The sequence below is a fragment of the Heterodontus francisci genome, chromosome 1 (assembly GCF_036365525.1).
Source record: "Heterodontus francisci isolate sHetFra1 chromosome 1, sHetFra1.hap1, whole genome shotgun sequence".
In the NCBI taxonomy this organism is placed as follows: Eukaryota; Metazoa; Chordata; class Chondrichthyes; order Heterodontiformes; family Heterodontidae; genus Heterodontus; species Heterodontus francisci.
Window position 1 is genome coordinate 109,623,561 of NC_090371.1, and position 26,082 is coordinate 109,649,642.

General features: G+C 43.0%; 1 protein-coding gene across 1 annotated transcript in view; it reads left to right on the forward strand.

Moving 5' to 3' along the window:
- The window catches only part of LOC137363975 (coagulation factor XI-like), a 79,041-nt gene extending 54,150 nt beyond the window's left edge, over positions 1-24,891 (forward strand). The window contains exons 14-19 of the mRNA XM_068027619.1: positions 6,151-6,328; positions 8,282-8,457; positions 16,286-16,378; positions 17,848-17,987; positions 23,447-23,603; positions 23,909-24,891. Coding sequence (XP_067883720.1) covers positions 6,151-6,328; positions 8,282-8,457; positions 16,286-16,378; positions 17,848-17,987; positions 23,447-23,603; positions 23,909-23,919 — 755 coding nt within the window. The 3' untranslated portion in view covers positions 23,920-24,891. The remainder of the gene's footprint in view (positions 1-6,150; positions 6,329-8,281; positions 8,458-16,285; positions 16,379-17,847; positions 17,988-23,446; positions 23,604-23,908) is intronic.
- The last annotated feature ends 1,191 nt before the right edge of the window (positions 24,892-26,082 follow it).

Below are 26,082 nucleotides of genomic sequence, written 5' to 3' on the forward strand. Positions count from 1 at the left end.
GGAGCAGGAGGAAAGGGAGTTATGGCAGCTTGAATTAGCTTAAGGGGGGACAGAGTAACCCCAGTGAAAGCAAGGCCAATATGGAGGCTGCACTTAACTCAGGGCCGTGTGCGGAGCTCTTAAAATTCTTCCAATTGATCCCAAAGTTCAATGAGGGAGACGTGGAAGCATTTTTGTAACTTTTGAAAAGCTTGCAAGACTGTTAAAATGGCTGTCCGAGAGCTGGACCCACCTGCTGCAGAACAAGCTAACAGGAAAAGCCCATGAGGTTTATTCCCTGTTACCAGATGAAAGTTCATCAAATTATGAATTGACTAAAAATTCTATCCTCGGGGCATATGAGCTAGTACCGGAAGCCTACTGCCCGAAATTCCGAACTCTCCTGAAACAAGCTGATCAAACCTACCTTGAGTTTGAGAAAAGTAAGCAGCTGGCTTTTGACCAGTGGTTAAGGGCCCTTAACGTACACCCCATGTATGAAAACCTCAGAGGTGTTTCTACTTGAGGAATTTAAAAACTCTCTCCCTCTTTCTATAAAGACCCATGTGGAGGAACAAAAAGTTCACAGAGCGAAGCAAGCCGCAGTTCTGGCTGATGAGTTCGCTCTCAAGTCCATACCCCATGGAAAAAACTTTTCCTAGTCACCTCCACAACCCTGAAAAGGAAAAGAGTTGGGAGGGTGATAGGAGTCCCAACAGTCCTGGGAGAGAAAGAAAAGTGGGACACACAGGGGGCCCTCCTCAAGCCAAAAAATATAGCGCTGAAAGCAGGAGTGAGACCCAGAGACCCGTGTGTTTCCATTGTAATAAGGCAGGTCACCTCAGAGCTGACTGCTGGAAACTATGGGGAAAGCCTATAGAATTAATCAGAGCACACCCGCCCAGTGCAAGAGAAAGGATCCTGATAGAAAGTACAGCAGAGCAGTAAGACCCAGAAAAAAAACTGCTGTAGGTGCAGGAAAATTTAATGAGATCCCTGAAGTCTATCCTGGGATTTTGTGTCCAAAGGGAGAATAACCCTTCGAGTGGGGTAAGCAGGCCCAATGTGATACTCAGGGATAAAGGAGTTGCCAGATTCCTTTTACTGGGAAAAGGCATGATCTTTCCCCCAGAGAGTGCAGTAAATGCAAGGATGGTAGTGAATGGTATCGGAAGGCGATGTATGCCCATACCTTTACATAGGGTGTACCTGGAGTGTGACCTAGTTTCAGGACTGGTGACCGTAGGCATTGTCCCTCGTTTACCTGTGGACGGGGTTGACCTGCTTCTAGGTGATGATCTGGCAGGGGCGAAGGTGGTATCTTCCTCAGCAATGATAGAGTGACCAAAGGAGGTCAAAGAAACAGGACATGGCAGGAGATGGTCCCCTGCATTTCCCCTGATTGTGTAGTGATTCAGGCCATGGCCAAACCAGCTCCCTCATAGGAGAAAGAATTGGCAATACAGATAGATGTCAATACTGTCTGGTTGTCTGAATCTTTCTTTGGGGAGTTAGAGGACCTTGGGAATGGTTTAAACAAATCTTCCCTAGTTGAGGCTCAGCAAGCCGACTCAGCATTAAGGAAGTTAGCACAGGCTGCCCAGACTGAGACTGAAGCAGAGAGAATCCCTGATTGCTACTATGTAAAGGATGAGGTACTGATGAGGAAATGGACATCTCCTCACAGACCTGAGGACAAAGAGTGAACAGTTACCAGTTACAGTTCACCAGTGAGTAGTGCTGCCAAGGTTACTGGAGAGAAATATTACGAATGGCCCATGAGCTGACAATGGCTGTACATGCCGGTGTACGAAAAACCAAAGCCTGTATAAGACAGCAGTTTGACTGGCCAAAACCCCACAAAGATGTAGTGGAGTTCTGCAGGAATTGCCACATATGCCAGGTTGAGCGGAAGCCCCAACCTGCAGTGAAATCTGCACCCCTAATTCCTGTATCGGCTTTTGGGGAATCTGCCAGTGGAAGGCTGGTGAATTGTGAGGGACCCCTGCCGAGAACAAAAGTACAAGTACAAGAACAAGTACAGATCTGGCAGAAAGTTAGGGAGGAAGGGGACAAAACAGGAAAAAGAGGACAGGTTAAAGGCGGTCCGGGAGGATTCTCAAACAAAACGCCCTGCTGTCTGGTCAGCCAACCCTGAAATGTTGAAAAAACTAGACCCTATGCCCTCCTACGTAAATGCGGACAAAAGGAACACCGTACCAGGGCTGCTAACAGCATTTACAGTAACATGCAGGGACGAAGAAAGTCTCCAAAAGGGCAGAGAAACAGTGAGGGTGATGCCTCACCTAGTCGAAGTGGCACAGTGCAATGCAGTGGAATCTGGACAAATAACTGTGAGCAGGAATGTCCCAGAGGAGATTAACAAAGAATCCTTCCCCACAGTCAAGAGATAAGGGAAACAAAAATGCCCTAAAGTGAGCTGCACTTGTATGGCTCACCAGAACCCTAAAAGTGAGGTCAGAGCGGATCCACCCACTGCAGACTCCCATGATCAGAGCTCAAGCCCAGAGCTAATTAAATCCAACCATCTCACTTCAGACTCCAACACGAACAAATGCCCAGAGAAATCTCAGAGTCCTCACAGGGGCTTAAAACCAACTCATTACCCAATACTACCCTAAGGAGAGAAATTAGCAAGGAACTGGAACCTGAAGGGTTAGAACTACATGTTGCAGGAACAACAGCTGAGTGGGTAAAACTTGGGCACAAAGAAGAACTCACCCTAGACAATCATGGAAATTTGCAGACACCCAGCTCCCCCAACAGCCACATGTTTATTGAGATTCCCATTCCCAGCTTTTACAAGCTGATACTAAAGAAACTTTAAACCCATCGGACAAACACCTAATCATCTCAGATCCACCTCAAGGGAAAATGACAGTTTACATCAGCACTGCTGCAGAAAGGAAAAGGCAAGCTACAACAACTTTTGTAAGATATTGTAAGAATGGATGAGAGTGAATGAGAGAAATGCATATGTGTTTTCCTGTGTTTTCTCTTTTTAACTTATAATGAAATGCGCCCCATTGTCGCATTTCATTCGGCGTGGTACGGAGGTGTGATGGAAAACCCACATGCCAAATGGAAAATATGAATTTTGTCATATGGAACTTTTACAGAGACTTTTTTTAACTGGACTTTATTAGAAATAACTTTTAAAAAAGCAGAACAGAGCAGCTAAAGATGGCCATGTACAATTTGCACATGAGAAGCCAAAGGCCGGCTGGGAGACAAAGGTAATTACCCAGTCCAGCCAGAACAATAGGGGTGCGCTCTGATTCAGTTACCTAGAATGGTTTTGTCAATGTTGATCATCAAAAGCCATCAACACCCATTGACTTTGAAAGAGCCAAACCCCCACCTACCAAGTATGTCTGAACAACCTTGAATTTCGAAGATCATTCCAAAAACTTCTGCTTCTAACAAAGAGTTAGACATGACATGACTACCTGTGTAATTCTGAGAGTTTTGTGAATTGTGACTCAGAAGGCAGGCAGTAACTGAACTCCAAGAAGGAACATCTCTCCTCTTTACCTCTCCAGCAAAGTCCCAGGAAAGCCTTGGCTGCAGCTAAACCACAAATCTACAGATCCTCACAGTCATCAACAAGAAGGATGTCTAAAGTCTCTCTTCGGCCTTCCGGAACCAGAGAAGCAAGCCCAAATTGTGCACGTGGCCCAGCGAGGACTTCAAGACTTCAGTTTCACCTAAGGACACTGGGACTACATTTCTGTATTTAAATTCCATTTTTATTAAGGACTCTACTCCAACCTGCCAACTCTGCTTTTTCCCATCTGTATCTATTTGCGTGTGTCTGTGTGCCTCTCGTATGAATGTGAGCGTGGATGCATCATGTATTTTAGTAATTTTAACCAGTTTAGAGTGATAAGGTTAATAAACTTACACCTTTCTTATTTAAACTCAAGAAAACCTATCTGATAGTTTATTTGCAAGTGTACATTTGAGTAACAGGAGCAAGTGCTCACTGAGTTCGTAAGTTAAATCACTGTGTTAAACAGATAAACCCTGTTGCGGTCAAACCAGAGAAGGGGCAAAAGGGGAGCCTGAGACCCCCTCCTCACCTGGTTGTAACAATTGTAATATGCTGCCAGGTTGACAGTAGCATTCATGGAACTGTAGTTCCTTTTTATATTTTTAACATATCACATGTTTTTTTATGGCTTTGCTTAGCAGCAAATACTTTCTTGAACTGGGTTAAAACCCCAAATAAGCTAACCTTTAGCTGATGAAACCCATGAACAGGAGGAGATCTATTGTGCTCCAATATTTTGAAGATACTGCACAGGGCTGTAACTCACACTTACACTGGCTTATTGTCAGTGGCACTTCAAGTTAAGGGCCTCAAATTTGCTCAGAGTCTGAGATGCATTCTTGGAGCACAAGTCTTCTGGGACTGTAGCAGGGATGAGGAAAATTAGGGAGGACCTGGAAAGACTGGAATAGATTTTGGGAAGCTGCTCCTGCTGACAGGAAGCCTGCGCCATCTCAAGACCCAGGCCTAATTTCCATGTTGTTGTTAGCTACATGCTTGGAATGAATGTTCTGTTGCAGCTCGCTGGGTTTGGGTCATTGCAATATCAGGTGACTTGGATACTGCACCTGTCCGTATATAGGTCCTGTGGGGAGAGATGAGGAGTAGGGGTGATAAAGTCAGCAAGATTTTTCATTGGGGCCTGGGAAGAGTTCAACCTCTGCCCGCCCTCCTGAAACAAAGCCTGCAACATGGCAGGCCGCTAAGGCCATCAGGACACCTTCCATGCCGGAATTCCTGTCCTTTCCGCCTCTTTTCCACTCAGCAGTCTGTTGTTATTTCTGGGATGGAAATAGATCCTGGCCTTGACAGTGCTGAAGAATGCCAGAATCCTCAGGGAAATTGGCTCCTTTATTAATGTTGTTTTATCAGCAGCCCTGCTCGTCTCCAGCAGCTGCCCAAAATGTGCCCATACTGACATGGGCACCTGATAAAAATATTTAAATAAAATTGCCCTGGCCTGAACCTGTATACTCTGGTAGAGTTTGGTGTGTAGGGGAATGTCAGAATCGGGTTCCCTCTCTGTTGCATCTACACCAGCACAATGGGCCCGAGGATTTTCAGGCCGAGGCCTTTTATTCTGTTTATTTGAGGGCTGCAACAGAGTGTCCATTGACCTTGTGTATGTGTAACTGTGTCAAGAGTTAACGTTTCGGGTCAGTGACCCTTCTTCGGAACTCCGGAAGTTCCGAAGAAGGGTCACTGACCCGAAACGTTAACTCTGCTTCTCTTTCCACAGATGCTGCCAGACCTGCTGAGTGAATCCAGCATTTCTTGTTTTTGTTTCAGATTTCCAGCATCCGCAGTATTTTGCTTTTATTATTATTATGTAACTGTGTCAATGTGGTTGAGTCTTAATTGACCTCTGAAGTAAATGCTCTATTTTTATCTATCTATATCTCTCTTTGTCTGTCTCTATCTGTGCATCTACATCTCTACCTGACTATCCATATGCATCTTAGTCTATTGGTTTGTCAAAATCTCTATCTGTCTTTCCCTTTCTGTTTATCTCTATCTATCTGTATCTGGAGCAACCAGTGATAGGCAATAAATGCCAGCCTTGCCAGTTGCACACACATTCCAATAATGAATTAAAAATATTTGGACAATTCTAACATCCTTAGAACTTTGTAATTATCCTAGGCAATCTCTCACGGTGTTGTACACAGATGTAAAGACTAGATGAAGTGGGGTTAGAAGGCAGGATAATTGAATGAGGTTGTGCATATGTAATTCACTTGCTGTTTTAAAAACATATTTTGTCTTATTTATCTCTAATATCTTGATTTTGTGTTATTAGTTATAGTTAAATAACAAAACATACAGCAGTTTGAGAAATGGAAGTAAAGTTGATTAGAACATACGAGTTTCTCTGCAATACAGGCTGAGGAGCTGGGAGAGGTGCTGCAACACCATCACTGGCGAGTGGATGCATTTGTAGCGTGACAAGTTTACAAAGGCAGTTTTATTGTAAATGTGGACTTAGGAATTTATAATGAAAAAAGTTGACAGGAGATGTATGTAGATATAAAGTATTGATATATTACTGAGTAATATTAGCTATCAATGCCTGAAAATAATATGCTAAATGTTTTCAGTGTGTGGGAAAGCAAATCAAATGAAAGCCAGAGTTTTTGGTGGAAATGTTTCTCTTCCTGGTGAATGGCCTTGGCAAGTGTCTATCTATTTTGATCAGTGGGATAAATTCAACCATTTCTGTGGTGGATCCATTATTGCCAGTCATTGGATTATCACAGCTGCTCACTGCTTTCAAAGGTATGAGCTTTGCCTCAAGAAATGAACGTCTTCACAATGTCCAGTTTTATGTCATAATCCCTATTGCACCAGTATGACCCTTCTATTTCCTACAACAGACATATTTGTCGTCTCTCAGACAATATTGTTACAATCCTGTTAGAGACCACTAACATCTTTGAAAAGAAATTTGAACTCCCAGTTATTATTGAAAGAAATACGCCACAAAATTTCACATTTTAAACAAAAAAACTTCACTGTACAAGAGTTAAGCAAAGCAAAACATGAATAACTTAACAATTTGAAATCACATAAAGTTTAAATTTAAAATTTTAGCAGAACATGAAGACATATACTTTAAATCTCAACAGAACACTCCTGTTTGACTTTTACTTCTACCTCAAGAGTTCCCTTATACTTTACAGGATCTTTGTGGTTCATTTAATTCTCTTGGGACCATTCCAAAGTATACCACAACTCTTAGGAATTCACTTCGATTTATTTAATTTCTCAGCTATCTTCCGAGATATGAGATCTCCTGGGGATTCTTCCTTTAGCATTCAGCTAGGCAATCCTCCAGCTCTCATTCAACACTTCATGAATCTGGATTTCCAGCTTGAATATGGGCCTTACTCAAAACAGGAACACCTCTGGTTCCTTATGGCCTTCCTGCTGCTGAGTCCAGCTGCTCCCAAAGCCAACTGCCTTTTCAAAAAAACAACTGACTTTCTGTGTGCCAGGACAGAGATAAAAAAAAACTGATCAAAAGGCAACTCCCTGCATCATCGATAGCAAAGTGGTACATATGGGGTGTTCCAGATAACCTCCAACTCCAAAACATCTCTTTGATTTCTGATAGCCACATGGATAATTGATAGTTCTAACAATGACAGTACAGACTTTCTGGCTGCAATTCCCAAGTAAACAATTCCACCTACTGTTTTATGGCTCTCAGCTCCCTAACTTTGTCCTTGTAAGCACACATGGAAAGACTTGAAATGTATATCTTGGTGGTCCTGGAGCCCTGTTTAATTTCTGGAATTTCAATTGTCTTACAGCTAGACAGTTAACCTCCCCAAAACTAAAAGTAACCTCCAAAATATTAATACAAACCATGAACTAGATGATCATAACAATATAAATTTGGTGTTAGTTTTGTGGATGCAGAGCTTTAACTGAATTTGACTGAAAGTACCCAAATTCATTTCACACAGTCTCTTTGTTTTGATATATTTCTACTTATGGAGAAATAGATGTTTTGGCATTTCTATGAGATACATTTTCTTTGTGTGCTTTCACATTTATTTTTCTTGTGCTTACCAAGTCTTTTTGTACTTTCTCCCGAGCCTAGTACTGCCAAAACCTATCTGTGTCCCCTTCCCAGTGCTTCAAGGTCCCACTACTGTCTACAATGTTAGTATTACTGGCTATAACACTGGGTATAACATACTATTTTATATAACCTTGATTCACCATCAACAATGTCACAGGGAGATATGCTAGTATGCAAAATAGAGAATAGGTTTTGTAACACCTTTATGCAGTATTGCTATCATTATCACAAACATTTCATTTCCTTTTGTTGTTATTGCTTCTTTTGCATGGAAGTAAGGCAGATAATAAAACAAAAATCCTGATATCTGTGCTTTTAAATAATATAGCAGTAAACAAATGAAAACAGAAAATGTTGGAAGTACTCAGCAGGTCTGGCAGCATCTGTATGGAGAGAAACAGAGTTAATGTTTCAGATTGATGACCTTTCATCGGAACAGTCATTGACCTGAAAAGTTAACTCTGTTTCACTCTCCGCAGATGCTGCTGGACCTGCTGAGTATTTCCAGTATTATCTGTTTTATTTCAGACTTCCAGCATTCGTAGTATTTTGCTTTTGTTGCAGTACATACTTGGTATGACACATTTGAATGTAGTATATATTTTAATTTGTTGCTAAACTGTAATGTGGATATTTATCAGGAATGAGGATCTCAGACACTGGAAGGTGTATGCTGGTATAACGAAGTTATCTGATATTACAAACACAACCTCATTCTACAAAATTGAACAGATAATTATCCATGAAGAATACAATGATGTGACTGAAGGTTACGATGTTGCTCTACTCAAGCTTGACCAAGCTATCCTCTTTAACAGTAAGTATAACATTCAAATTCAGTGTGCACGATTGATATTTAATATTGACCCCTGTGACATTCTATACAAGGAGGCCAGCTCAAAATTCAAATTCTAACAGATCCAAACTATTTGCTTGTAACTTGGTTTTATCAAAAAAGTTCAAGTCCGGAACAATCATAAAATAACTTTAACGACATTATGAATGGCAATATGTGGAGCAACACAAAAAACTTACAATTTCAGCAGCTATTTATAAAAATTCACATTTATATAGTGCCTTTAACACAGAAAAACTTCTCAGAGCTCTTCATAGAGGTATAATCAAAGACTTAAAGCCAAAGAAGGACAAATTAAAAAGGATGAGTAAAAGATTGCTTAAAGAGTTGGTTTAAAAGTAGTGCCTTAAAGGAAATGTTAAAGAGGTGGAAATGGTGATCTTTGTGATGGTGAGGATTTAAAAAAAATTCTTCTGATGTCTGCAAATTGTTCCCATTTAAGTGTACTTCACCATAAGTTTCAGATGATAGTTTAAATTCATGTCTATGTAAATAAATATCAAAAAGCTGGAAATCTGGAACAAAAACAGAAATGCGGGAAACACTCAGTCAGCATATGGAGAAAACAGACTGGTGAAACCATCTTAAACAAGGCACCAAAGTTGCATTTGGACCCCACCAGGATGGGGCCTGGACTGCTCAAGTTTTTAAAAACTTTGGAATGTTTTTCAACCCCCTTACAAAGGGAACCAACCAACAGCATACTACATACATAGGATTACATAGGCTATACAGCACAGAAACAGGCCATTCAGCCAACCAGTCAATGCCAGCGTTTATGCTCTACTTGAGCCTCCTCCTGTCTGTCCTCATCTAACTCTACCTGCACATCCCTCTATTTCCTTCTCCTTCTTATGCTTATCTAGCTACCCCCCAAATGCATCTATACTATACACTTATAACACTCCCTCTGGTAGTGAGTTCCACATTCTCATCACTTTCTGGGTAAAGAAGAATCCCCTATTGGATTTCTTGTGGCCATCTTATATTGATGGCCTCTAGTTTTGCTCTTCACCACAAATGGAAACAATCTTTCTGTGTCCACTCTATCAAAATCTTGCATAATTTTTAAGTCTTCTATTCGGTCACCCCACAGCATTTCAAGAGAAAAGGTACCAGCCTGTTCATCCTCTCTGAATAGGTGTACCCCCATATTTCTCATATCATCCTTGTAAACACCCTCACCAGTGCCTCTATGTCCTTTTTACAACATGACAGCCAGAATTCTATGCAGCACTCTGGTGTGGTCTGACCAAGGTTTGATAAAAGTTTAGCATAGCATCTTTATTTTTCAATTCCATTCCTCTTGAAGTAAACCCTAGTGCTTGGTTTGCTTTTTTATGGCCTTGTTAACCTGTGTTGTTACTTTTAGTGATGTAGCTGAACAGCTGGTGTAGGAGGGAAGGTTTCAGATATCTGGATCATTGGGATCTCTTCCGGGACAGGTGGGACCTGTACAAGAAGGACGGGTTGCATCTAAACTGGAGGGGCACAAATATCCTGGCTGCGAGGTTTGCCAGCGTCATTCGGGAGGGTTTAAAACGAGTGTGACAGGGGGGTGGGATCCAGAACAGTAGGTCAGCAGGTGAAATAACTGAGGGGGAACTAGTAAATAAGGCCAGTAAGACTAAGAGAAAGAGCAAGCAGGGAGATGTTGCTGAGCACAGCGGGACTGGTGGTCTGAAGAGCATTTGTTTCAATGCGAGAAGTATAACAGGTAAGGCAGATGAACTTAGAGCTTGGATTGGTACTTGGAACTATGATGTTGTTGCTATTACAGAGACTTGGTTGAGGGAAGGACAGGATTGGCAGCTAAATGTTCTGGGATTTAGAAGCTTCAGGTGGGATAGAGGGGGATGTAAAAGGGGTGGGGGAGTTGCATTACTGGTTAAGGAGAATATCACAGCTGTACTGCGGGAGGACACCTCGGAGGGGTCATGCAGCGAGGTAATATGGGTAGAGCTCAGGAATAGGAAGGGTGCAGTCACGATGTTGGGGGTTTACTACAGGCCTCCCAACAGCCAGCAGGAGATAGAGGAGCAGATATGTAGACAGATTTTGGAAAGAAGTAAAAGCAACAGGGTTGTAGTGGTGGGTGATTTTCACTTCCCCTATATTGACTGGGACTCACTTAGTGCTAGGGGCTTGGATGGGGCAGAATTTGTAAATAACATCCAGGAGGACTTCTTGAAACAATATGTAGGCAGTCTGACTAGGGGAGCGGCCATACTGGACCTGGTATTGGGGAATGAGCCCGGCCAGGTGGTCAAAGTCTCAGTCGGGGAGCATTTTGGGAACAGTGACCATAATTCCGTAAGTTTTAAGGTACTTGTGGAAAAGGATAAGAGTAGTCCTCGGGTGAAGGTGCTAAATTGGGGGAAGGCTAATTATAACAATATTAGGTAGGAACTGAAGAATTTAGATTGGGGGCGGCTGTTTGAGGGTAAATCAACATCTGACATGTGGGAGTCCTTCAAACGTCAGTTGATTAGAATCTAGGACCGGCATGTTTCTGTGAGGAAGAAGGATAAGTTTGACAAATTCCGGGAACCTTGGATAATGCGGGATGTTGTGAACCCAGTCAAAAAGAAAAAGGAAGCATTCGTAAGGGCTAGAAAGCTGGGAATGGACGAAGCCCTTACGGAATATAAAGAAAGTAGGAAGGAACTTAAGCAAGGAGTCAGGAGGGCTAAAAGAGGTCATGAAAAGTCATTGGCAATTAGGATTAAGGAGAATCCCAAGGCTTTTTATACATGTATAAAGAGCAAGAGAGTAGCCAGGGAAAGGGTTGGCCCACTCAAGGACAGAGAAGGGAATCTATGCGTGGAGCCAGAGGAAACGGGCGAGGTACTAAATGAGTACTTTGTATCAGTATTCACCAAAGAGAAGGACTTGGTGGATGATGAGTCTAGGGAAGGGAGTGTAGATAGTCTGGGTCATGTCGTTATCAAAAAGGAGGAGGTGTTGGGCATCTTGCAAAGCATTAAGGTAGATAAGACCCCAGGGCCTGATGGGATATTACCCCAGAATACTGAGGGAGACAAGGGAGGAAATTGCTGGGGCCTTGACAGAAATCTTTGTATCCTCATTGGCTACAGGTGAGGTCCCAGAGGACTGGAGAATAGCCAATGTTGTTCCTTTGTTTAAGAAGGGTAGCAAGGATAATCCAGGAAATTATAGGCCGGTGAGTCTTACGTCAGTGGTAGGGAAATTATTGGAGAGGATTCTTCGGGACAGGATTTACTCCCATTTGGAAACAAACAAACTTATTAGTGAGAGGCAGCATGGTTTTGTGAAGGGGAGGCCGAGACTCACTAACTTGATCGAGTTTTTTTGGAAGTGACGAAGATGATTGATAAAGTAAGGGCAGTGGATGTTGTCTACATGGACTCCATTAAAGCCTTTGACAAGGTCCCTCATGGCAGACTGGTACAAAAGGTGAAGTCACACGGGATCAGAGGTGAGCTGGCAAGATGGATACAGCAGTGGCTCGGTCATAGAAGACAGAGGGTAGCAGTGGAAGGGTGCTTTTCTGAATGGAGGGCTGTGACTAGTGGTGTTCCGCAGGGATCACTGCTGGGACCTTTGCTGTTTGTAGTGTATATAAATGATTTGGAGGAAAATGTAGCTGGTCTGATTAGTAAGATAGTGATAAGGATTGTCAGAGGATACAGCAGGATATAGATCGGTTGGAGACTTGGGCGGAGAAATGGCAGATGGAGTTTAATCTGGACAAATGTGAGGTAATGCATTTTGGAAGATCTAATACAGGTGGGAAGTATACAGTAAATGGCAGAACCCTTAGGAGTATTGACATGCAGAGAGATCTGGGCATACAGGTCCACAGGTCACTGAAAGTGGCAACACAGGTGGATAAGGTAGTCAAGAAGGCATACGGCATGCTTGCCTTCATTGGTCGGGGCATAGAGTATTAAAATTGGCAAATCATGCTGCAGCTGTACAGAACCTTAGTTAGGCCACACTTGGAATATTGCGTGCAATTCTGGTCACCACACTACCAGAAGAATGTGGAGGCTTTGGGGAGGGTACAGAAGAGGTTTACCAGGATGTTGCCTGGTCCGGAGGGTATTAGCTATGAGGAGAGGTTGGATAAACTCGGATTGTTTTCACTGGAATGACGGAGGTGGAGGGGCGACATGATAGAGGTTTACAAAGTTATGGGTGGCACGGACAGAGTGGATAGTCAGAAGCTTTTTCACAGGGTGGAAGAGTCAGTTACTACGGGACATAGGTTTAAGGTGCGAGGGGCAAAGTTTAGAGGGGATGTGCGAGGCAAGTTCTTTACACAGAGGGTGGTGAGTGCCTGGAACTTGCTGGTGGGGGAGGTGTGGAAGCAGGTACGATAGCGACATTTAAGAAGCATCTTGACAAATACATGAATAGGATGGGAATAGAGGGATATGGAGCCCGGAAGTGCAGAAGGTTTTAGTTTAGGCAGGCATCAAGATCGGCGCAGGCTTGGAGGGCCGAATGGCCTGTTCCTGTGTTGTACTGTTCTTTGTTCTTTGTACTCCAAGATCCATTTACTCCTCTACTCCATTTAGATCCTTATTTTCTCAGTAATATGCAACGTCCTTTTTTTTCAGTTTTTGGAAAGAGCCTGGAACATGCCCATGTGGGCCAACTAAGGCCAAAATTTCCAGCCTCCTGAGACAAGCTGCCAAGTGGCCCTGACATCATTCATATGTACATAAAACAGCAAAAATGGTCGGGTCAGCCATGGTGTTCCTGGGCTTGTGCATCCTGAGAGTTACACCAGGATGCATTCCCCCTCCCCTGCCACCTCCCCCATGGATTTCTAGACCCAAAATTTGCTCAGCGATATTCCAATAGTCTTCATTATTTGAGGCAACAATACTTGAAAATATGCAAGTGTTTATTTTGAAAATGTTTCACACAGACCTTTAGTTGGAGATAGTATGTAAATAATTCCCACACAAATATTTTAGCAACTCTCCTTAAAATCTGAACCATTTTTTGACCATTTTGGTTGAAAAATGTAAGGAGCTTAATTTTAATTTCGATACATAAAGTGTTGCCATTTTCTATAAAAAGCTGACATATATGAGGTCATCACTGCTTTGAAAAACAATCCCGTCCAGTTGACCCTGCAACATCCTCCTCACTAACGTCTGAGGACTTGTACTAAAATTGGGAGATCTGTCTCACAGACAAGTCAAGTAATAACTTGACGTAGTCATACTCACAGGATCATATCTTTCAGACAATGCCCCAGACTCCTCCATCACCATCCCTGGATAAGTACTGTTCTACCAGTAGGACAGACTGACCAGAGGTGGCAGCATAAGGGGATACAGTCAGGAGGGAGTGGCCTTGGGCGTCCTCAACATTGACTCTGGACCCCCATGAAGTCTCATGGCATCAGGTCAAACATGGACATGGAAGCATCCTGCTAATTACCACTTACCGCCCTCCCTCAACTGTTGAATAAGTACTCCTCCATGTTGAACATCCCTTGGAAGAAGGACTGAAGTAGCAAGGGTACAGAATGTACTCTGGGTGGGTGACTTGAATATCCATCACCAAACGTGGCTCAGTAGCACCACTACAGACCGCATGGACCGAGTCCTGAAGAACATAGCTGCCAGACTGAACTTGTGTAAGGTTGTGAGAGAACTGACAGGAGAGAAGGACCTACTTGACATGGTCCTCACCAATCTACCTGATGACAATATTTGTAAGAGTGACTACTGAATGGGTCCTTGTGGAGCTGAAGTCCCTTCTTCATATTGAGGACACCCTCCATCCTGTTGTGTAGCACTGCCACCATGCTAAATGGGATAGATTCATATCAGTTCTAGCAGCTCACAACTGGGCATCCATGGGACACTAGGTCCATCAGCAGCAGCAGAATTGTACTCAACCACAATCTGTAACCTTATGGCCCAGCATATCCCCCACTCTACCATTACCGTCAAGCCAGGGGATCAACTCTAGTTCAATGAGAAGTGTAGGAGAGCATGGTAGAAGCTGCCAGACGTGCTGAGTATTTCCAACATTTCCTGTTTGTGATGGTAGAAGCTGCATCAGGCATACCTAAAATTTAAGTACCAATCTGGTGAAGCTACAACACAGGAATACAAACATGCTAAACAGCGAAAGCAGCATGTTATAGACAGATAAATAATCCCACAACCAATGGATCAGATCAAAGCTGTCAGGCCTGCCACACCCAGCCATGAATGGTGGTGGACAATTTAAAAACTACTGGGAGGTCGAGGCTTCACAAACATCCCCATCCTCAATGATGGCAGAGCCCAGCACATCAGTGCAAAAGATACGGCTGACGCATTTGTATGCTTCTTCAGCCAGAAGTGCTGATTAGATGATCCAGCTTGGCTTCCTCCTTAGATCCCCAGCATCACAGATGCCAGCCTTCAGTGAATTCGATTCACTCCATATGATATCATGTGCACTGGACACATCAAAGGCTATGGGCCTCAATAACATCCAGTCTGTAGTGCCTCCAAAACTAGCCTCGCCACTAGCCAAGATGTTCCAGTACAATTAGAGCACAGGCACCTAATCAGACAATGTGGAAAATTGCCCAGGTATGTTATGTCCACACAAAGAAGGACAAATCCAGTCCAGGTAATTACTGCTATATCAGTCTACTAGGGCATCAAGGAGCCCTAGTTAAGTTGAAGTTGATGGAATTTAGGGGGAAAACTCTCCACTAGTTGGATGGTATGGTTGTTGGAGGCCAATCATCTCAGCTCTAGGACATCACCTGCAGGAGTTTCTCACAGTAGTGTCCCAGGCCCAACCATCTTCAGCTGCTTCATCAATAATCTTCTTGCCATCATAAGTTCAGAAATGGGGATGTTCACTGATGATTACACAATGTTCAGCCCCAACTGTAACTCCTTAGATAATGAAGCATGCAGAAAAACTATTCAGGCTTGGGCTGATAAGTGGCAAGTAACATTCACGTCACACAAGTGCTAGACAATGACCATCTCCAACAAGGGAGAATCTAACCATCGCCCCTTGACATTAAATAGTATTACCATTGCTGAATCCCCACCATCAACATCTTGGGGAGGCGGGGGGGGGGGTTTCCATTGACCAGAAACTTAACTGGACAAGCCACATAAATACTGTGGCTACAAGAACAGGTCAGAGGCAAGGAATCCTGCGGCGAGTAACTCACCTCCTGACTCCCCAAAGCTTGCCCACCATCTACAAGGCACAAGTCAGGAGTGTGATGGCTTGCTTTCCACTTGCCTGGATGAGTGCAGCTCCAACAACACTCAAGCAGCTCAACATCATCCAAGAAAAAGCAGCCCACTTGATCGGCACCCCATCCACCATCTTCAACATTCACTCCCTCCACCACAGATGCACAGTGGCAGCAGTGTGTACCATCTACAAGATGCACTACAACCACCAAGGCTCCTTTGACCACACCCTCCAAACCCACAACCTCTACCAACTAGAAGAACAAGGGCTGTGGATGCAAGGGAACACTACCCTGACTTCGAACTATATCGCCGTTCCTTCGCTGTCACTGAGTCAAAATCGTGTAACTCCATTCCTGACAGCACTTACACTACAAAGTCTGCCACGGTTCAAGAAGGTGGTTCACCACCACCTTCTCAAGGGCAATTAGGGATGGGCAAGAAATGCTAGCCTTGTCAGTGATGCCCACATGCGATGAACATTGTGAGGTTACATCTTAAGTAATGTTTTAAAAATCATGTTTATGTTCTTCAATAGATTTTATAACTGCATAATACTTACACAGGTTATCAAATGCCAATATGTCTTCCAACTTCAGAAGAGAACACCTCTATGGGAAACACATGTTGGATAACAGGTTGGGGGGAAACAGAGTCAGGTGAGTTGCAATGATAATATGATCTGATGAAACTATGCAATATAATATATACCAAGTAGTGCACTAACTACTGTTCTTGTGCCAGAAGCACAGTTTACAAGATCTGAATACTTTGTGGCACAGAGAGAAAGGAACTTCCCAAGCAGGTGAGATGCAGATAGACTAAAAACATAGAATTGAGGCATTCTACATTCAGACAGCTTTCTTTTGAAGTTAACTGGGAGTTCAAATGGCATGTTGCCTCTCTTGTGCCAGGTTGAAGGCCATCATGGAATGGGTGAGAAAACTTCTGGAAAGGGACAGAGAGCAGCCAGAAGTTGTAGTACATATTGGAACCAATGGCATAGATGGAAATAAAAACTGGGTCTTGCATAGGAGGTTTAACGACTTAGGACTAGATTGAAAAACAAGACCTTAATGATGGTGATCTCCAGATTACTTCCAGTACCATACATTGAACACGTTGAGGAGAGAAACATAAGGAAGATCAGTGTATTGCCACAGGCTGCTGCAGGATGGAATAGTTCACATTCTTGAGCAATTGGAGTAAATTGTGGAACAAGGGATACTGATGGAATGGCCTTCAGCTGAATCAAAATGGCATTACTCTCCTTGCAGAGAAGGTAAATACAGCAGCGGGGAATTCAAAGACTAATATGGTTGGGGGCGGGGAAAGTCTACGCTTGAAATGAAACAAGAAGAGCAGGATTAATACCGTTCTTTGAATAGAAGCAAAAGGCTTAAGCTGAGACAAATAGTGAATACTATTAGAAAGGAAAAGGAACAGGTTATGTGTTATTGAGAGAAGAAATATCAAATGAAAAAGAAATTGGAAAAAGAATAAGGATTAATGTTCCAAACAAGTGGAGTCAGGATTACTGAGTGATATGTGTGTGAATTCACAAATAAGTCAAAATAAAACTGAAGAGGTTAGAAGTATTAATAACTATGGTGGGATATAATAGAGATGTGGGGGCTGAATTTTGAGGACCCGCTGAGGGAGGGAATGGAGGTAGGCAGGGAATGAAAATATCGATGCCGGCTGACATGCTGGTTTCCCATCGCCATCCCCACTACCGGCGACTTTCACCAGGGCAGGGAAAGAGTGGCCCTGAGAATCCGCCCGATACGGTAATGATGCCAATTGAGGTTAAAGAGCTCATTGTGAGATATTGGCAGGCTGTATGGGCTGCATGCGATCTCTGGGGCAGACCAGGTGCATGGAGGCGGCACACAGTGGGGAGCCAGTCATGGTCGCCCCAATAAATTAGGTGGACGACATGAAAGGGAGAACGGTGCAGAGGGCAACTTGGCCATTGGCCCCAGAGCTGGTCTAAATGCCCCAAGAACCTGAAGCCCTCCCTCCTGCACCATGCTTCAAGTCATGCATTGCTCCTCCCTATTACCTATTGCTAAGATGGATATACTTCTCTATTACACTCTTTAATAATCTGTTGTGAACTTTTTAGGTCAAATATCTCAGGTTCTTTTGAAAGCACGTGTTCCTGTAATGAGCCACGAGTCATGTCAATCACATTATTCAGAACATAATATAACAGAACACATGATGTGTGCTGGTTATGAAGAAGGAAAAATAGACACCTGTAAGGTAAGGTAAAATTATCTTCACATTGTAAGAAATAATCATAATGGCATTGAAAATCCTCAGCTGTTCCACTGTTATTCCACCATAACAAGAGTGGTTAGAAATTAGACCAGGATGTAGATATGCCATGTCATCATTTGGCGCTGCAGTTTCCAGATAACTTTGTAGGAGTGGAGAGTCTGCTTGCCCCTGACAAAGCCATTGGTTTAAGAGGGGGAGGGGCCTAGGGCACCTAAAAACTTCAATGGACCCGGTGCAGGATCCAGGGAGACCAGATGCACCAACCACCAAATATTGGAAAAAGACCCTTCATGGTGAGTCCAAGTCAAGATTGTGCTCTGGATCTCCAACGAAAGAAGGAATAATGTATAATAATTGGCACAAAGAGCCTTTGTGCCAGCAAGGAATAAACATGAAAATCCAATACTTGAATGACTGAAATATTTTACTTTTAATTAAACTTTTAAATCACTGTGTTCCTTCCATGATCTTCATATACTTACTGCTGCCCAGTAACTCTGGATGTCACTGTCAGATGGGCAAGGTTAATATTGGCTTCCTGTAGTCCGAAAGGGGAGGCAATTCTATGCAGAGCTGATAAGTTGCTAAATTAATATTTAAATGAGACTCCTACTTAAGTGGGGTGGGTTCTAAACAATGCACTGTTTTTGGCTGCCTGAGTACTGCCCCAAATTTGGGTAGACAATTATGTAAAATCTGACATTGAGTATTTTTAGAAATATAGAAAATTTGCAGACAAATCAATCCTGAGGACACGAAAATCAAGGCCAGTCATTTCCTTACCTCATGTCCATATGCTTTCTATTGGGAATCACAGGATAGAATCGGAAGTGGAAATCCTGATTGTTTTTATTCCTCCTCACTAGCCGAAGGGAGCTGAAGCCAATGATAATACCCTTACTGACATTGTTTGAAATCAACTAACCCAGACTTAGAATCAAACCTGGAACCTTCTAGATCTATAGCTTAACTGGCATCTGAGTTTTTGGGGAATTCTAACTTTCTTGACCCCCCCAGGGGTGGGGAGTGTGGAGGTTGATCTCAGGATATTGGGGGGAATGGGGTCTGATCCCAGTGATTGGAGATCAGAGGCCTGCAAGGATAGATTGGAGGATTTGGTGGGGGCTGGGGCGGAGATTGAAGGCCTCATGGAGGAGATCTGAGGGAGATTGGAAGGATCAGGGAGAGATGCCCGATCACTGCATTAAAGCAAAAGTGATAGAAATTTAAATGCATGAAATGAAAAATCATTATTTGGTTATCGGCCTTGGCCTTCTGTAGCTAGAGTTTGGATTCCTTTTTGGGTATTGTAGCTGCATTGTTTTAACGTTGAAAGAAGCCCCTTGGCCAAATTTCTTATTTTTTTATTATGCTCATGCTATTTAAAGAACAAAGAACAAAGAAAATTACAGCACAGGAACAGGTCCTTCGGCCCTCCAAGCCTGCGCCGATCTAGTACCTCTATCTGAACATGACGCCTATTTTCTAAGGGTCTGTATCTCTTTACTTCCTGCCCATTCATGGATCTGTCTAGATACATCTTAAAAGACACTATCGTGCCCGCGTCTACCACGTCCGCTGGCAACGCGTTCCAGGCACCCACCACCCTCTGCGTAAAGAACTTTCCACACATATCCCCCCTAAACTTTTCCCCTTTCACTTTGAACTCGTGACCCCTAGTAATTGAATCCCCCACTCGGGGAAAAAGCTTCTTGCTATCCAACCTGTCTATACCTCTCATGATTTTGTACACCTCAATCAGGTCCCCCCTCAACCTCCGTCTTTCTAATGAAAATAATCCTAATCTACTCAACCTCTCTTCATAGCTAGCGCCCTCCATACCAGGCAACATCCTGGTAAACCTCCTCTGCACCCTCTCCAAAGCATCTACATCCTTTTGGTAATGTGGCGACCAGAACTGCAAGCAGTATTCCAAATGTGGCCGAACCAAAGTCCTATACAACTGTAACATGACCTGCCAACTCTTGTACTCAATACCCCATCCGATGAAGGAAAGCATGCCGTATGCCTTCTTGACCACTCTATTGACCTGCGTTGCCACCTTCAGGGAACAATGGACCTGAACACCCAAATCTCTCTGTACATCAATTTTCCCCAGGACTTTTCCATTTACTGTATAGTTCACTCTTGAATTGGATCTTCCAAAATGCATCACCTCGCATTTGCCCTGATTGAACTCCATCTGCCATTTCTCTGCCCAACTCTCCAGTCTATCTATATTCTGCTGTATTCTCTGACAGTCCCCTTCACTATCTGCTACTCCACCAATCTTAGTGTCGTCTGCAAACTTGCTAATCAGACCACCTATACTTTCCTCTAAATCATTTATGTATATCACAAACAACAGTGGTCCCAGCACGGATCCCTGTGGAACACCACTGGTCACACATCTCCATTTTGAGAAACTCCCTTCCACTACTACTCTCTGTCTCCTGTTGCCCAGCCAGTTCTTTATCCATCTAGCTAGTACACCCTGGACCCCATGCGACTTCACTTTCTCCATCAACCTACCATGGGGAACCTTATCAAACGCCTTACTGTACAGCCCTTCCCTCATCAATCAACTTTGTCACTTCCTCAAAGAATTCTATTAAGTTGGTAAGACATGACCTTCCCTGCACAAAACCATGTTGCCTATCACTGATAAGCCCATTTTCTTCCAAATGGGAATAGATCCTATCCCTCAGTAACTTCTCCAGCAGCTTCCCTACCACTGACATCAGGCTCACCGGTCTATAATTACCTGGATTATCCCTGCTACCCTTCTTAAACAAGGGTTAGCAATTCTCCAGTCCTCCGGGACCTCACCCGTGTTTAAGGATGTTGCAAAGATATCTGTTAAGGCCCCAGCTATTTCCTCTCTCACTTCCCACAGTAACCTGGGATAGATCCCATCTGGACCTGGGGACTTGTCCACCTTAAAGCCTTTTAGAATACCCAACACTTCCTCCCTCCTTATGCCGACTTGACCTAGAGTAATCAAACATCTGTTCCTAACCTCAACATCCTTCATGTCCCTCTCCTCGGTGAATACCGATGCAAAGTACTCGTTTAGAATCTCACCCATTTTCTCTGACTCCACGCATAACTTTCCTCCTTTGTCCTTGAGTGGGCCAATCCTTTCTCTAGTTACCCTCTTGCTCCTTATATATGAATAAAAGGCTTTGGGATTTTCCTTAACCCTGTTTGCTAAAGATATTTCATGACCCCTTTTAGCCCTCTTAATTCCATGTTTCAGATTGGTATTTATATCAGAACTAATAGATTTTACTGCCCCTTGAAACTTCCACCTGTTTTATAGAGACATGATTAAAGTCAGGTGCAGCACTGACGGAAATAACAGGATATCCAATCGATAACATCATCCTATCATTATGCTGCCATTTATATTGTTATAATCAGGTGAGAAGGGGTCGAAGGGCTCCCCTCTTTTCCGTCTCCTTATTTGACCATAACAGGTTTATTTCTTTTTGAAGTGGATATACCTGCCAATTGAGTGAGTGTTTAATTGTAGTGTAATCATAAAAAGGACCAATCGGACAGATTTTCTCGAGTTTAACAAAGAAAGAGGTTAACTTTTTGTACTTAAACCAATCTAAGTAAAGATAATAAAATACACTCCAACTTTTATTCATATATACACACAGACACACACACACAAATAGGTTACAGATTGGGGAAGGGTAGATTGGTTGAATTAGAGTCCAGAAAAATAAAAGTATACAGTCTGTGGAGGTTGGTGACTCAGCTGGCTTCAGGCTGAATTCAGTGGTCAAGCAACTTTCCTTTGGTGGTCCTGAAGCTTCCGATTTTAAGATGTGGACGCTGATTCAGTGGTTCTCTGGGAGGCAGCAATGCGACTGATTTCCTTCGAGAGGGGGGGTCTCTTCTTTCCAGAAACTTCTCTATCCACTAGCTCCCCCCTCAGGCTTAAGTAATTAAGCATAGTGAGCATCGATTGGTAAACAGGCTAACACAATCAAATACAGATCAATTAAACCACTGAACACTACAGTCTGCAGCAGGGAATAAGCCTTGGTGTTCATGGTCAACAGGGAGAGTTCAAAGCTTGCAAGGTTTGAGTGGTTCATCTCCACCAGTTTAATATTCAGGTTTCCAGCCAGTGGATTTAAAAAATCATTCGACCTATCACATTTTCGTGACAATATAGATAAGGCAGTTTTGGGGCAGGCAATTCTGCGAACCCCCACTTCAAATTTAAAGAGCTGAATGCTGCCGTTTCTATGTCCAATAGTCTAAATTGCTGAAAATCCTCCATTTTACTGTGCAAAAGCCTAGGATTTCTAGCCCATAATTTCTGTTACCATGGCTTGTAGATGCCACTGAGCTGGGGAATTATAAGCCGTGTACTGATATAAATATCAGTAATCGAGAAAGTGTAGCAGTAAAATGGCAAATTTGTAATGTTTGGAAATCCTATGGGATGTATCCAAATTCCAGATTCCTGGAAGTGCAAATAAATCAAATTCTCTGATAGAATTAAACTTTATGTGGCTTGTAAACTTGAATATATGCTGATATCATGTAGAACTTAGTTCTGTTGAGATTAGCAGGGATGGAGAATATCACACTTCAACAAGGTGTTATGTAAGCACCCAAAATGAATTTATTTGTCATGCAAGAAACTACAGAACATGCATTTACAAAAAAAAATATAATGTTTTTTGGCTATTTGTAGAGTCTTGGAAAGAACACCATAACATGCCCCTATGAAGATGAAAATCTACTCCACTATTTTTTTTTTTGGTTTATTCAGTCATGGGATGGGAGCATCACTGGCTAGGCCAGCATTTATTGCCCATCCCTAATTGCCCTTGCGAAGCTGGTGGTGAGATGCCTTCTTGAACTGCTGCAGTCCTTGGAGTGTAGATACGCCCACAGTGCTGTTAGGAAGGGAGTTCCAGGATTTTGATCCAGCAACAGGCAAGGAACGGCGATGTAATTCCAAGTCAGGATGGTGTGTGGCTTGGAGGGGATCTTGCAGGTGGTGGTGTTCCCATGCATCTGCTGCCCTTGTCCTTCTAGGTGGTAGAGATCGTAGGTTTGGAAGGTGCTGTGGATGGAGCCTTGGTGATTTCCAATATTGACAACAGGGCTGATTCCCTGATCATGCTCCCGTTGAGAAGCAGTACCTGATTTGCCATCTATTTAAATTACTGGACAGAAATTCAGGCATGTAGTTTTCCTGACCTGCCCTCCCTTCATGCTCCACTGCTCACTGGGAACACTTGATCAGGGAACCCAGCTAAATAATTAGTGCTGTTATTATCAAATGGAATGCAAGACCAAAGAAAGGGTCACGTTACATATTTGACATACAACAAATCATTAAAAATAGGAATTGATACATAATACGTAGGACAAAATGAATAATAACTTCTACTATATATTTTATACAGGGAGATTCGGGAGGTCCTTTAGCATGTGAACATGGAGGTGATTGGTATTTGGTTGGAATTACCAGCTGGGGTAAAGGATGTGCTAAGAAAGGAAAACCTGGAATTTATATTCGTGTGTCAAAATTTCAAGCTTGGGTACACAAAAAGATTTCAAATGGTAAGAGTCACTTTTTGCACCCAGCACGCTGTCATCTTATAATTTGTTTTGCACCTTATTTTTCATTTTTTTTGAGAAATAATCCAAAAGACTTAAATATGTGTGATGAGACTAAACACCTTGCTTTAAAATTCCAACATCACAAATGGATGGCTGAGAATCCAAGTAGGAAGCCAACTGGAATTATCAATGAAAACTAAATTCTGCAAGAATGCAAGGCTTATGACAGAACACTGCTTCCTGATTTGGAAGTTCTGATGAAAGGTCATTGATCTGAAACGCTAACTCTGTTTCTCTCTCCACAGATGCTGCCTGACCTGTTGAGTGCTTTCAGCATTTTCTGGTTTTATTCCTGATTTGGAGTCCGGGAGAAGAAAATCCAAATTATAACAATAATCTGTATTACTATTCTAGACATTTCTGATAGCTTTGAGAAACAAATACTTATTTTTTTCTTTAATATTCTGTAACAGTGATAAAATTAAGTACAAATCAAAGTGATGCTAATTCATGTATGTAATGTCTTTTTGCTAAATGTTTGAAAATATGGTATGCATTTTACAAAATATACTCCTTAGTTTCTTTAGGACAAAGGTAGCATTAAAAATGACTCTTCACACTGGTCATTACATACTTCTTGACACAGGCTGCAACTGAGCAGTATTTTTCAAAGATCCCCCTATTGAAGGATAAATATTGACGAGGAAGATAACTTTTCCATCTTAACTCATCCACCCAGGAAACACAGCTAGTTAGCTTTCACCTCATCTACCTGTACCTTTAGTATACCTAAGGGTTTCTCTTCTACAACCCTATGTGGATGACCATCAAATGTTAATCACTTTCTGAAGTTCTTCATGCCATCAGACCTAAATGGTCCTTTCACCAGTATAACCTACGGCCCTTTAGTCATATACTTTGCTTTACCTTAGAATACTGCACTTAATATCTTGTATATTTCTATAAGGTCCACTCTCAGTCACCTTTTAAGGATGATGTTTGCCCAATTTCTTTAGTCATCTGTCATAACTCACCCTTTAGGGAAAGGAATCAGTCTAATGGATCTGCTGTGCACTGTCTCCATGGACTTAATGGCCCCACTATTAAAAGGGAGGTGGGAAGGGTGCCCTGGAAGGTGAAGTTGGCCGAAACAAGTTGGTTCATGGAAGTGCTGATCCTCATGGCCGGGCCTCATTAACATATTGTAGGGCCGCCTCCTGCTGGACAACCAGCCAAAAGGACAGCGTGCCCGATTGGCAGAAGGGAAATCTTGCAGTAGGAGACTGCAGTCAGGGACCCTCAGCACTGGGAAGGGGGGCATCAGCTCCGGGTGGCAATTGGGAGTGCTGGGCGTGGGAGGAGTGGTGGGGAGGCTGGAAATTAGGACTGGGGGAGGCTGAAGACTCTCTTGAGGGGCCTGGGGGAACATTCTTGTTACTCATCACCCACAAGAAGTGCAAAAAGAACCACTTACCTCAATGAGCTGGCAGCTCCCACCTTGGATCACCTACTGGGAATTCCAAAGGTCAGGCCTCCCCTCATTTATGATTAAATTTAAGTTGCAGTGCCAATGATGTCATCAGGCCGCCACTTTGGTATGTTAATTTGACCCCTGCCTGCCTTTGGCAGGAACCTTGTTAATGGCCTGGTTTCTGCATTTAAAAATGATAAGGGTGGGAATGGGATTGCATTGCCCAATTTTGATATTGCAGTTGTCAGCTCCCCCCAGCCCATCTATCCCGACCCTCTAGTATCCACCAAGGTTTGGGGGAGGCGTTAAAATTGAAACCGATGTTTCCCTTATGTCTTATATTTCAACATGAGGCTGAAATTCCATGATGCCCGTTCTGCTGCTATATGTGCAGTGGGATGAAACATCCAGCATAAAGGAGGCAGGCATCTGTACCACTTGTATCATCTCCTGGAGATCTGGTCCATGGGCTGCAAAGAAAATAAAAGCAGTACCTTGCTGCTATGCTGGGATGGTGGGCCGCTGGCCCGAAAGACAATGACATATCTTTAAAAAACTGTTGTTTTTAAACTTCTTGTGACAGTCATTGGCTGCAAAATTCAGATGCATAGTACTTGTTTTCTTGGTGCTTTGGCTGCTGCTTCACCTCCAAAATGTAATCTCTGGCACGTGCACATGTGCAATTCTAATGCTAGACGCGCGGGATGGCATTTTGCTGATGACATTGACACATGCAGGGAGTGTCCACTTAAAAGTATGCAGAGTAGGTATATCATTGACATCAATCACTGTGTAATGCTGATGTGTCTCCAGCGTTGCTTTTTAGGAGCTCGATGCTCCAGTTAACACTGTCTCTTAAACATGCACAGCTGAACGTGCATTCAGCAGCAGGAAGGACCCCCCCCCCCCACAACCCCCTTATTTAAAGGGATCATTAACTCCTTTCAGGTTAGTTGCTGAATAATTGCTACTGGCGCTTGCTGAGTTTGTAGAAGTGTTTGATGGTTT